Source organism: Pongo abelii, chromosome 13 (genome assembly GCF_028885655.2).
Source record: "Pongo abelii isolate AG06213 chromosome 13, NHGRI_mPonAbe1-v2.0_pri, whole genome shotgun sequence".
Taxonomy (NCBI): domain Eukaryota; kingdom Metazoa; phylum Chordata; class Mammalia; order Primates; family Hominidae; genus Pongo; species Pongo abelii.
This window is the reverse complement of record NC_071998.2, coordinates 74,232,916-74,245,962: the sequence shown is the minus strand read 5'-3', so window position 1 is coordinate 74,245,962 and position 13,047 is coordinate 74,232,916. Positions and strand designations below refer to the sequence as shown.

The 13,047-nt window shown below is 37.8% G+C and overlaps 1 protein-coding gene across 4 annotated transcripts in view; it reads left to right on the top strand.

Moving 5' to 3' along the window:
• GKAP1 (G kinase anchoring protein 1) overlaps nt 1-13,047 on the top strand; it is a 79,895-nt gene that overhangs the window by 37,583 nt on the left and 29,265 nt on the right. For 2 of the 4 annotated variants that reach the window (XM_024252842.3, XM_054520107.2), the window contains exon 8: nt 12,820-12,972. The exons of 1 other annotated variant lie outside the window; for it this stretch is intronic. In XM_024252842.3, coding sequence (XP_024108610.3) covers nt 12,820-12,972 — 153 coding nt within the window. Of the gene's footprint in view, nt 1-12,819; nt 12,977-13,047 lie in introns of all 4 variants that reach the window. One more of the 4 variants, XM_054520108.2, reaches the window with a different exon arrangement.

Sequence of the window (13,047 nt, the reverse complement as noted above, 5' to 3'; positions counted from 1 at the left end):
TATTCTTCTTAACCTACCTCCTCTTAAATCAGATATTTATTGGATAAAATTCAGGAGGGAAAATATTTTACTTTATTGATGGGTGATGAGGTGTACTTGAACTGCATATATATTCCTGGTGCTAGCTAAACTTGTTCTCAGGTTAATTTCATTATTTCTTTTTTGTTTTGTCTAAAGTAGGTGCTTGTACATACCTCTTTATAAAATCTCAACAAATCATGCCTTTTCAGGAGTTTTATTTGATTCTTAGTCTTTTTTTTTCTGTTGGACTGAAGTTGTTTTGTTTTTTAATATGTTGCTTTTTAAATGCCAGAACTGTTAGGAAGGGTATCTCATAGATACTCATTTTTCTCTAGTCCCAATTTTATCTGGCCTTCCAAACTCCAATCCTTCTAGTATGGTTTTAGTTTTAAAAATCTTAGTGATCATCATATGTCTTGAAGTCTAAACGATCAAGTCTTCAATATGCTTGAATGCACTGTCATTGGAAGAGTACCCAAGAAACTGTAACAATGGTTGTCAAAGGTAGAGGTGGGGGAGATACCGGACAGAGGGATAGGAGAAATAGCCTGCCTGCTTTTTACAGTATAAGCTTCTGAATTTTCTATCATGTCCGTGTACTACTTACGTAAAAATTATATTAAAAATAAAAAGGACTGTGTGAAGAAAGGAACCAGGGAACAAACCCAGTCCTATCTGTCTCTACAACCTACTTCCTTCTTATAGCACTGTGCTTTAGCACTATGCTCCACATGTCTACCTTTAGCTGATTATGAGCGTGGACAAATAATTTATTCACTTTAGGCCCTAGTTATATTATGAAAAGTAATGTTGGATCTGTTGATTTCTAAAATTATGATAAATGATCAGAGTGCAATTGAAATAAAGAATAAAGAAAAATACGCTAAAAAATGAACCCTATAGTTAATGCTACCAACACACAGGAGTGTAGCAGTAATAAAATTAGACTATTAATTTTATTTTTCTTTCTGAGATGGAGTTTCTCTCTCTTACCAAGCTGGAATGCAGTGGTGCAGCCTCGGCTCACTGCAACCTCCACCTCCCGGGTTCAAGCGATTCTCGTGCCTCAGTCTCCCGAGTAGCTGGGATCTACAGATGTGCACCACCATGCCCAGCTAATTTTTGTATTTTTAATAGAGGTGGGGTTTCACCATGTTGGTCAGGATGGTCTCTATCTCTTGACCTCATGATCCACCTGCCTCGGCCTCCCAAAGTGGGATTACAGGTGTGAGCCACTGTACCTGGCCTAAATTTTTTATTTTGTTTCTTTTTTCTTTTTAGGTTATTACATTTTAAAAGCAAATAAATTTAATCTAGCTTTAAATAAATCTCACCTAGAATCTGGTTTTACCTAAAGATTCAACCTATTTTCTATTCTTCTCAGTGTGTTGAGCTCATTCTTGTTACTAAGCCTTTCCTTGTTTGTATGTGTTACATTTGTTAGCTCTCTTTGGTTGTAAGCAACAGAAGCCCAACTCAATCCAGCATAAACAAAACAGAGACAGTTATTTGGTTCATGTAACCACATCATGGAAGAATAGGGGGAGAGTTGACCTCATAGTTGACTGGATCCAGGCATTTAGACAGCTTTAGGACTCTCCATTTCACTCCCTACTCTCAGCTGCTATCCGTTCCTTCACTTCAGGCAAGATCACATGATTATTTGGGGATCTTGGGGTTATAGCTTTACAGAATTTCTTATAAACCGTTAATTAGCTTTTGAGGTTTGATAGATTCATTTCTTTTCTTTTCTCTCTCTCTTCCTTTTTTTTTTTTTTTTTTTTTTTTTGAGACAGTCTCTCTGTGTCCTCCTGGCTGGAGTGCAGTGGCGCGATCTTGGCTCACTGCAACCTCTGCCTCCTGGGTTCAAGTGATTCTTGTGCCTCAGCTTCCTGAGTAGCTGGGATTACAGGCGCCCACCACCACGCCCAGTTAATTTTTTATTTTTATTAGTGACGGGGTTTCACTGGGTTGCTCAGGCTGGTCTCAAACTCCTGGCCTCAAGTGATCTACCGGCCTTGGCCTCCCATAGTGTTGGGATTTCAGGAGTGAGCCACTGTGCCCGACTCAAGTTGTTTTCTTTCAAAAAAAACTTTTTTTTTCCTTTTTAACATCTGCCAAGGCTCTGTCATCCATCAAGTTGTTTTCTTGAGGAGTTGAGGGAGGCAAGAATATTTCCTAGATGGTGTGATATATTTTCTATCATATCACATCAGGGGTCATAGAATGTGAGGTTATTTTTATGATGTTAAATTGATTACTGGTTCTAAAACCATTCTCCAATAAAAGGAACCAGGACTCCTTGGAGAAATGGCTGTATCTAGGGCGATGACAGGGAATATACAAGATGAGCCCAGAGCCAGGCATGGTGGCTGGCGCCTGTAGTGCCAGCTACTCCAGAGGCTGAGGTGAGAGGAATGCTTGAGGCCAGGAGATCCAGACCAGCCTAGGCAACATAGTGTGATCCCATCTCTAAAAAGTTTCGTAAACAAAATTAGTCAGGCTCAGTGGTGCACACCTGTAGTCCCAGCTACTCTGGATGCTGAGGCAGGAAGATCATGTGAGCTCAGGAATTCCAGGATGAGCTATGATAGCACCACTGCACTCTAGCATGGGCGACAGAGTGAGACTCCATCTCTTAAAAAAAAAAAAAAAAAAAGAAGGGGCCGGGCGCGGTGGGTCACCCCTGTAATCCCAGCACTTTGGGAAGCTGAGGTGGGCGAATCACGAGGTCAAGAGATCGAGACCATCTTGGCCAACATGGTGAAATCCCGTCTCTACTAAAAATACAAAAATTATCTGGGTGTGGTGACATGCACCTGTAGTCCCAGCTACTCGGGAGTTGAGGCAGGAGAATCGCCTGAACCCAGGAGGTGGAGGTTGCCGTGAGTCGAGATCACACCGCTGCACTCCAACCTGGCAACAGAGCCAGCCTCTGTCTCAAAAAAAAAAAAAAAAAAAAAATGGTTTTCTGTTTACTCTGTTGATAGTTTCTTTTGCTGTGCCGAAGCTTTTTAGTTTAACTAGGTCCCATTTGTCAGTTTTTGTTTTTGCTACAATTGGCTTTTTCTTTTTTTTTGAGACAGGGTCTTGCTTTGTCACCTAGGCTGGAGTGCAATGGCATGGTCTCAGCTTACTGCAACCTCTGCCTCCCAGGCTCAAGCAATCCTCCCACCACAGCCTCCCACCACAGTAGCTGGGACTACAGGCACATGCCACCACTCCCAGCTAGTTTTTTGTATTTTTGGTAAAGACAGGGTTTCGCCATGTTGTCCAGGCTGGTCTTGAACTCCGGGGCTCAAGTGATCCACCTACCTTGACCTCCCAAAGTGCTGGGACTACAGGCTTGAGCCACCGTGCCCGACCTGCAGTTGCTTTTGAGGAGTTGGTCATAAATTCTTTCCCAAGGCCATTGGGATTTACCCCATTGGTATAAACTCTTTCCCAAGGCCATTGGGAAATACCCCATTGGTATTTCCTAGGTTTTATTCTGGGATTCTTGTAGTTTTAGGTCTTACATTTAAGTCTTAAATCCATCTTGAGTTAATTTTTGTATATGGGTGATAGGTAGGGGTCCAGTTTCAATCTTCTGCATTTGGTTAGCGAGCGATCCTTGCACATTTTATCGAATAGGGAGTCTTTTTCCTTATTGCCTATTTTTGTTAACTTTGTCCCCAGTAGTCCTCATTTCTGGCATATAGTAGGTAATGTAAATGAATTTTGTTGATGAATAAATGTTCTGCCTTCTCACCAAAATCTTCCATAGACTTTTTTGGTCTGCCTCCCCTGTACATTTTAATGATATTTATAACAGGCACATAGTAGGTTTTATTTTATCTGCCAGTTGAAGTATATCATTAGGGCTTTTATGGAGCTTTGCATTAAGAATTCTGAGACTGTCATTGCTCAGCAAGAAAAAGTACAGTTATCAGTTAATTATATTGCAGTTTATAAAAGAGGTAGAAGTTGGTGCATACTTTACAGGTTCTTGCCATCCCTGATGTACAGAAGAGTGCTTAATTATTGTGTCTGTTACTATTTCATGTATTAGTTGTCTTTCTCAGTACATTGTGAATTCCGTGAGAGTAGCCCATGCAGAGCATAGTATTATTTGCATAGTAAGAGTTTAATAATGCTGAATTATTTCAAGTCAAGTTCAAGATTTGAGTCCATCAGGTTCATCTTAGGGGTGAGAAAAAGTAAACTTAATTTGTATATAATGTCATATTTAATGTAATAGCTCATTGAAGAACACCGTTTTCTTTTTTTTAATTTCCAACTTTTATTTTAAGTTCAGGGGTACATGTGCAAGATCTGCGAGTTTGTTACATAGGTAAACGTGTGCCATGGCAGTTTGCTGCACAGATCATCCCATCACCTAAGTATTAAGCCCAGCATCCATTAGCTGTGTTTCCTGATGCGCTCCCTTCCCCAACCCCCTGCCCTTCCACAGGCCTCAGTGTATGTTATTCCCCACCCTCCTGTGTCTATATGTTCTCATCATTCAGTTCCCACTTACAAGTGAGAACACATGGTATTTGGTTTTCTGTTCCTGCATTAGTTTCTGAGGATAATGGCTTCCAGCTCCATCCATGTACATGGCTGCACAGTAGTCCATGGCATATATGTACCAAATTTTCTTTATCCAGTCTATCGTTGATGGGCATTTGGTTGATTCCATGTCTTTGCTATTGTGAATAGTGCTGCAGTGAACATATGCATGCATGTATCTTTATAATAGAATGATTTATATTCCTTTGGGTATATACCCAGTAATGGGATTGCTGGGTTGAATCATATTTCTGCCTCTAGGTCTTTGAGGAATCACTACACTGTCTTCCACAATGGTTGAACTAATTTACACTCCCACCAAAAGTGTAAAAGCTTTTTCTCCACAACCTCATCAGCAACTATTATGTTTTGACTTTTAATAATAGCCATTCTGACTGGAAGAATACCATTTTCTTTTGAGACAGGGTCTTGCTCTGTTACTCAGGCTGGAGTGCAGCGGTGTGATCACAGCTCACTGCAGCCTCAGTCTCCTGAGCTCAAGTGATCCTTCTGCGTCATCCTCCTGAGCAGCTAGAACTACAGGTGCACACCACCATGCCCGGCTAATATTTTCTACTTTTTGTAGAGATGGGGTCTTGCTATGTTGCCCAGGCTGATCTTGAACTCCTAGACTTAAGCAGCTCTCCTGCTTTCCACAGTGTTGGGATTGTAGGTGTGAGTTATCACACCTGGCCAGAACATCATTATTTAGATTTCCTCTTGAAATAAGTTAAAAGCACACAAGAGTGGTGAAAGAGAAATAGCACATATAGATGAACCATTTTGAAGTTTCTGTGTTACTGTATATTAAGGTATCTTAAAACTGTAAAGCTGAGAGGCTAGTCCTTGAGGAGGTGACTTGGAGCCCTTGGAAATATGAAAGTATTATAATGAAAGTGACAGTTTTTCCCAAATTGATCTATAGAGTCTTTGCAGTTCCAGTGAAAATCCTGGAGTTTTAAGAACTCAAGTTGGCTGGGCACGGTGGCTCACGCCTGTAATCCCAGCACTTTGGGAGGCCGAGGTGGGCAGATCACAAGGTCAGGAGATCAAGACCATCCTGGCTAACACAGTGAAACCCCGTCTCTACTAGAAATGTAAAAAAAATTACCTGGGCGTGGTGGCAGGTGCCTGTAAGCCCAGCTACTTGGGAGGCTGAGGCAGGAGAATGGCGTGAACCCAGGAGGCGGAGCTTGCAGTGAGCTGAGATTGCGCCACTGCACTCCAGCCTGGGCAACAGAGCAAGACTCCATCTCAAAAAGAAAAAAAAAAAGAACTCAACAAATTATTAATATGGAAAAGCAGTGGCCAAAAAGTAGCTAAGAACTGCTAATAAGAACCATGTATAATGTCACTCTGTTGTTTATCAGTATTCCATATATGCATGTGTTTGTTTTTGAGCTATTTTGTTCCACTGGTCAGTTTATTCCTGTGCTGATACCACACTCTGTTAAATATTGTAACATCGTAATGTCTTATATATGGAAAAGCAAGGGACTCTTTTTTAGCCATATTAGAAAAAAAACCAGATTGGATCTCTGCCTTCTATCACACATTAAAATCCATTTTATATAAATTAAATGCATATATGAAAGGCAAATTTTACAACTTTTAGAACTATAAAATACAGTAAAATATATTTGTAGCATAGTGTTAGGGGAAAACTTAACAAAAGCACTAACCATAAAACAAAAGGTTGATAAAGTAGATGTCACTCAAAATGAATAACTTATTTTCCACAACATACCAGAATGGATATAAAAACACGAGGCACAAATGGGAAAAAGCTATTTCAAAACAGAACTGACAAAGCATTAGTATTCAGATAAAGAACTCCAATCAAATGGTTACTGTCTCATAAAAATATAAAAAATAGACAAGTGACATTATGCATTTCACAAAATAGGAAATATGAATAGCAAAAACATACAAAATATTCAATTTTGCTGCTAATCAGAGAAATACAGTTATGATCACACTGAGATACTGGTTTTTTTCCACCCACCAGGCAGGCAAAAATTACGAAGTTTGCAGATAACAAGATTCAGAGGTTATAGATCAATCGAGTTTTGGGTCAGTTTATATTGGTGGGAATGCAAATTAGTACAAATATTTTGCATGATTTTGGTGTTCATATAAAGTCAAATATTCATTATAACCCAGGAGTCAGCAATTTTTTTTCTGTAAAGGACCAGGTAGCAAATATTTTAGGCTTTGAGGTACATCCAGTCTCTGCCACAATTACTCAGTTCTGCCGCTATAGTATAAAAACAGCTGTAGTCAATACTTAAATTAATGAGCATGCATGGCTGTGTTCCAATAAAACTTCATTTGCGAAAAAGAGGCAGCATTTCGGGCCGTAGTTTGTTCACCTCTGATACAAATTATAACTTAGCAGTCCACTTGTAGGTACACATGCCTTAGAGAAGATTACATGTGTTTCCTAGGAGCCATGTAAAGAAATGTTTTATGTGTGCAGTGGCCCAGCATCATGACCTCCATACTACTCAGGAAACAAACTTGAAAAAATTCAAATGTTTATCTTCAGTAGAATGGATAAATTTTAGTATAATCACACAATGGATTATGTAGTAGTGAAAGCAAATGAATATTTAAGTCCAGGTAACAACATGGATGAATCCAAAAGAGAATGTTGAGTGAAGAACCAGTCTCAGAGGAATGCATCAGAGTGATACCAATTTTATAAAACTTAAAATTCAGCAAAACTAAGTATTCCTGCTAAAAATGTTTAATCTATATGTAAATCAAGCCTTAAGATCTGACTTCTATTTTACAGGAGATGTAGGGGTTAGAAACGCAAGTTAAGTGATACCTAAAGGAAACAATCAGGCAAATCTAGAAGATAGATAACTTTGTAGGACAACTGACCTGGTCTCTTCAACAAGAAACTGTTATGGAGAAGAAAAGTTTGGTTGTGGATGGGGTTCTCCAGATTGAGGAAGATTTAAGAGATATCAGATGCTATTTGTGCAGGCTTTTATTAGATTAGCAATAAAAAACATTTTTATACAATTGAAATTTAAATGTAAAGTAGGTATAGACCAGGCACAGTGGCTCATGCCTGTAATCCCAGCACTTTGGGAGGCCAAGGCAGGTGGATCACTTGAGGCCAGGAGCTCGGAGACCAGCCTGGCCAATGTGGTGAAACCCCGTCTCTACTAAAAATAGAAAAATTAGCCAGGTGTGATGGCACGTGCCTAGAGCAAAACTGACTTCAAAATAATAATAATAATAATAATAATAATAAAGTAGGAATAAGGTGGTGTTAACAAATATGAGTTTTGTTAGGTATGATAATGATAATATGGTTAAATTGGACAATTTTTTATAACTGCATGTGAAAGAATTTCGAGATGAACTGTCATAATAACTGCACTTTATTATAAAATACCTAGGCCCAAAAAGGAGGGCTAAATATAGAAAATCCTTAAATCTAAATGTAGAGTATATGAGTGAAAATTTTCATAATAAAAAGTTAAGCCAAACAAAATGAAATTATATTATTTAGTGATGCATCTGTAAAATAGCAAAAACATGGAAATGATCAACACTAAGTTGAGGTAATGGTTACCTTGTTGAGGCACAAAGATGAGACTAAGGGAAGAGTATATAGATGGGCCATAAGGTCTGTAGGTAATATTCTAGTTTTTAAGTAGAATGGTATGGGATCAAGTGTGTTTTTTTTTTTTAAACAGCTGTATTGAGTTATAATTTAAATACTATAAAATTCACCCATTGCAAGTATATAATTCACTCATAGTTGTGCAGCTATAAACACAGTCTAGTTTTGGGACATTTCCATAATCTCAGAAAATTCCCTCATGCCATTTGTAGTCAATCCCTACTCCCACCTTCAGCCCCTGGCAACCACTGATCTACTTTCTGTCTCTAGAGATTTGCAGTTTCTTGTAACCTATAACGGACTCATAGAATGTGTAGTCTTTGTGTTTGGCTTCTTTCACTTAGCATAATGTTTTTGAGGTATATCCATGTTGTAACATGTGGCAGTAGTTAATTCAGCTGTATCACTGAATAGTATTTTATTGTATAAACGTTGTTTATTCACCAGGTTATAGGCTTGCTGTGAACATTTGATGTATGTCTTTGTGTGGATATGTTTTAATTTCTCTTAGGTGGTTACTTAGGAGTGAAATTGCTGGGTTGTATGGTGAATTTGTGTCTAACTTTTAAAGAGTCTGTCAAATTGTTTTTCAAAATGACTACCATTTTTCACTCCCACCAGCAATATATGAGAGTTCTGGCTCCTATGCATCCTTGGCAACGCTTGATATTATCTCTTGTTTTGATTATAGCCATTCTAGTGGGTATGTAATGTATTTCATTGTAGTTTTAATTTGCATGTTCCTAATAACTGCTGATTTCAGACATCTTTTCATATGCTTATCAGCCATTCTTATATCTTATGGAAATATCTATTCAAATTTTTTGCTCATTTTTGTGTGTTTTCTTATTGATTTGTATGATTTCTTTATATGTCTGGAAACAAGTCCTCTATCAGATACATGATTTGCAAATACTTTCTTCCAGGCTGTGCCTTGCCTTTTCTTTTTAATTTTTTATTGATACAAAATAGATGTACATATTTTGGGGATGTCTTTTTGGTTTTTTAATCGTGTCTTTTGAAGCACAAAAGTTTTAAATTGTTATCAAGTCTAGTTTGTGACTTTATGGATTGTACTTTTGGTGTTCATTAAATAAATCTTTGCCTAACACAAGTCATGATGATTTATTCTAGAGGCTTTATGGTTTTAGTTCTTCCTTTAAGAGTCTGTGATCCATATTTCGAGTTAATTTTTGTGAATTGTGGCATATGCATAGACACGTCTCCCAGCACAACACTCTTATGTCCTTAATAAAATACCTTGACACCTTTTTAAAAAGTAAATTTGATCATAAATATGAAGGCTCATATCTAGATTCTCAGTTCTGTTCCATTGATCTGTATGTCTATACTTACATAAGCACCATACTGTCTTACTCATTGTATGCTTGGTACCAAATAGGTGTGCAGAATTTGAATTAAACTGAAATTGAATTGACTAGACTTATTATGTTAAATATTTTCTGTTCTTACATTTGCCATATTTTAATCTTTTTTTCTGGTGTGTGTGGGATGTAGTAGTTGATTTATTTTTGCTTTTCTCCCCCCTATAGTTTGTTATCAATATATCTTTTGAAAAAAATCCCATCTCTAGATCAAAAAGAAACTTTGTGCCTCACTCAAAAATACTTAAGGGACAGAATGCCCTTTGTGATAGGCATGATGTGTTGGTAATGGGAGCAACTATCAACAAACAGGGACAATGGCTAGAATTATAATTATAATCTCTAGTGATATGAAATCCAGAGGCTGATCAGTTGCTAGCAGTATGTTATTCCTTCCGCAGAAGCTCAGCAGTGTTTTTAGCATTTCCGTATTTATTGCTGTAAAATAAAATCTTACAAGAATATACTGGAACTATTTTATGAAGTAGTAATTTTAGAGTTATGCCTGTATCCCTTAGCAATCGCACATGCATTCTTAAGGCCATAATTACTTGGGGGGGAAATAATACTTGCTCTATCAACTTCTCATGATGTTTATGAAATTCAAATAAGGTAATGTTTGTTTAAGTGCTTTGCAAGATATAAAGTGTTGTACAATCATTTTTAAAGTCATTCATATAGTAAGCGCTGGCATACAAATACATTTTTTTCAAACACTTTACTTTCTAAGATAATGTGAAGTGAAAAGTATGAACAATTATTGAACCTTGGGGTTGTTTGCCCACAAATACAATTGTGAATAGCTGTAGTTCAAGAATGTGGGGACAGGCATGGTGGCTCACACCTGTAATCCTAGCACTTTGGGAGGCTGAGGCGGGTGGATCACCTGAGGTCAGGAGTTTGAGACCCGCTGGCCAACATGGTGAAACCCCATCTCTACTAAAAAAACACAACAACAACAACAACAAAATTAGCCAGGAGTGGTGGCATGTGCCTGTAATCCCAGCTACTTGGGAGGCTGAGGCACAAGAATCGCTTGAACCTAAGGGGTGAGGGTTGTAGTGAGCCGAGATCGGGCCACTGCACTCCAGCCTGGGTGAGAGTGAGACTGTCTCAAAAAAAAGAATGTGGGACATAGGTGAAACCAATGAGAGGAATATTTTCTTCAGTTTCTGTCTTCATAACAGGATGTTGAAGAGGAAATGCTCCTTTTCTTGGAGAATGTAAAATTTCTAATATATAATTGGATAGACAGTGATAAAAATCTTATCTTTTAAAAATCTTCTATTGGCATGGGGAATTTATATAAAAATTATTTAAAAATGCAGTGTAATGCCGGACACAGTGGCTCATGCCTGTAATCCTAGCACTTTGGGAGGCTGAGGCGGACAGATCACCTGAGGTCAGGAGTTCGAGACGAGCCTGGCCAACATGGTGAAACCCCGTCTCTACTAAAAATACAAAATTACCCGGGCATGGTGGCACATGCCTTTAATCCCAGCTACTCAGGAGGCTGAGGTGGGAGAATTGCTTGAATCTGGCCTGGGAGGAAGAGGTTGCAGTGAGCCGAGATCATGCCATTGCACTCCGCCTGGGCAACAAGAGTGAAACTCCGTCTCAAAAAAAAAAAAAGCAGTGTAAATGATTGAGCAACATAAAACTATAATAATCAAGACAATCTGGTACTGGCATAAGAACAGACATTTAAAGATTGATAGAATAGGATTAAGAGTTCAGAAACAAACTTGATTTTGGACAAGAGTCCCAACACAATTAAAAGGGCAAAAGAATAATCTTCTCAACACATGATGCTGGATATCGTCATGCAGAAGAGTGAATTTCGACCCTTTCTTCACACCGTGTACAAAAATTAACTCAAAATGGATCACAGAACTAAACACATGAGCTAAATCTGTAAAACTTTTAGAAGAAAATATAGGAGTAAATTTTTGAGTTAAGCAATGGTTTCTTGGATGAAATTGGACTTCATCAAATTTAAAAACTTCTGTGATACAAAGGATACCATCAAGAATATGCCAAGACAACCCACGAAATGGTAGTAAATGTTTGTAAATCAAATTCAATAAGATATAGACATTTAGAATATATAAAGAACTGTTACAACTCAAAAAAACAAGTAACCCAGTTAAAAAATGGGCAAAGGATCTGAGAAGACATTTCTCCAAAAAGATATACAAATCTTCAATAAGCACACAAAAGGGATGTTCAGCACCATTCGCTGTCAGGGAAATGCAACCGAAAACCGCAATGAGATAGCACTTCACACCCGGTGGCTATCATGAAAAAGGCAGATAACAAGTGTCGATGAGAATGTGGAGAAATTGCAACCCACTTGACTGCTGATGGGATTGTAAAATGATGGGCTGCTTTGGAAAATTATTTAGTGATACCTCAAAAGTTTAAACATAGAGTCACCAGCAGTTCTACTCTTAGGTATATACCCAAGAGAATTGAAAATATGTCCACACAAAATCTTGTGCATGAATATTATAGCAGCACAATTCATAATAGCCAAAAAGTAGCAACAACCCAAATGTCTATCAACCAACAAATGGAGAAATAAAATGTAGAATGGGATATTTGGCAATAAAAAGGGATGAAGTGCTGATACAAGCCATATATGGATGAATCTTGAAAATATTTTGCTAAGTCAGAGAAGCCAGTCAAAAGTTCACATATTGGATTATTCCGTATATACAAAATGTCCATACTAGGCAAATCTATAGAGACAGTAAATAGATTAGTGTTGCCTGGGGCGGGTGGCAGGTATTAGGAGGAAATGGGGAGTGACGGCTAATGGGTACAGTTTCTTTTTGGGGTGATGGAATTGTTATATAGTTGATTGGGGTGATGGTTGTACAACTCTGTGAATATATTAAAAAACCAGTGTTTTGTACACATTAAATTGGAGAGTTGTTCAGTATATAAATAACAGAAATTTAAAAAGCAGTATCTAAGTCCAAAAAATATGAAGTACGAAAGGAAGTTTCCAAATGTGTCTCTATTGTTTTATCTTCTGGAGATGGAGAAGGATCAAGTCGTTGATTGCCTCTTAGCTGTCATTTTTCTTTCTTTTTTTATCCTTGTAGTGGTTGACTAGGTGTACTAAATGCATATCCCTTCTTGTGGTTGACTAGGTGTATTAAATGCATATCAATGCATGTTGAATGATAGTAAATCGTAATTCATTTTTGACAGGAATTGAGTTCTTCTCAGACTTTATCACATGATGGAGGATTCTTCAATAGACTGGAAGATGATGTTCATAAAATTCTTATTAGAGAAAAACGAAGAGAACAGCTTACAGAATATAATGGAACAGATAATTGTACAGCTCATGAACACAACCAGGCATGTAAAGTAGAAAATTCTCTTAAAATCACAGTGAAATTGAAATGTAATTTTTATTTTTTAAACAAGTAAGCA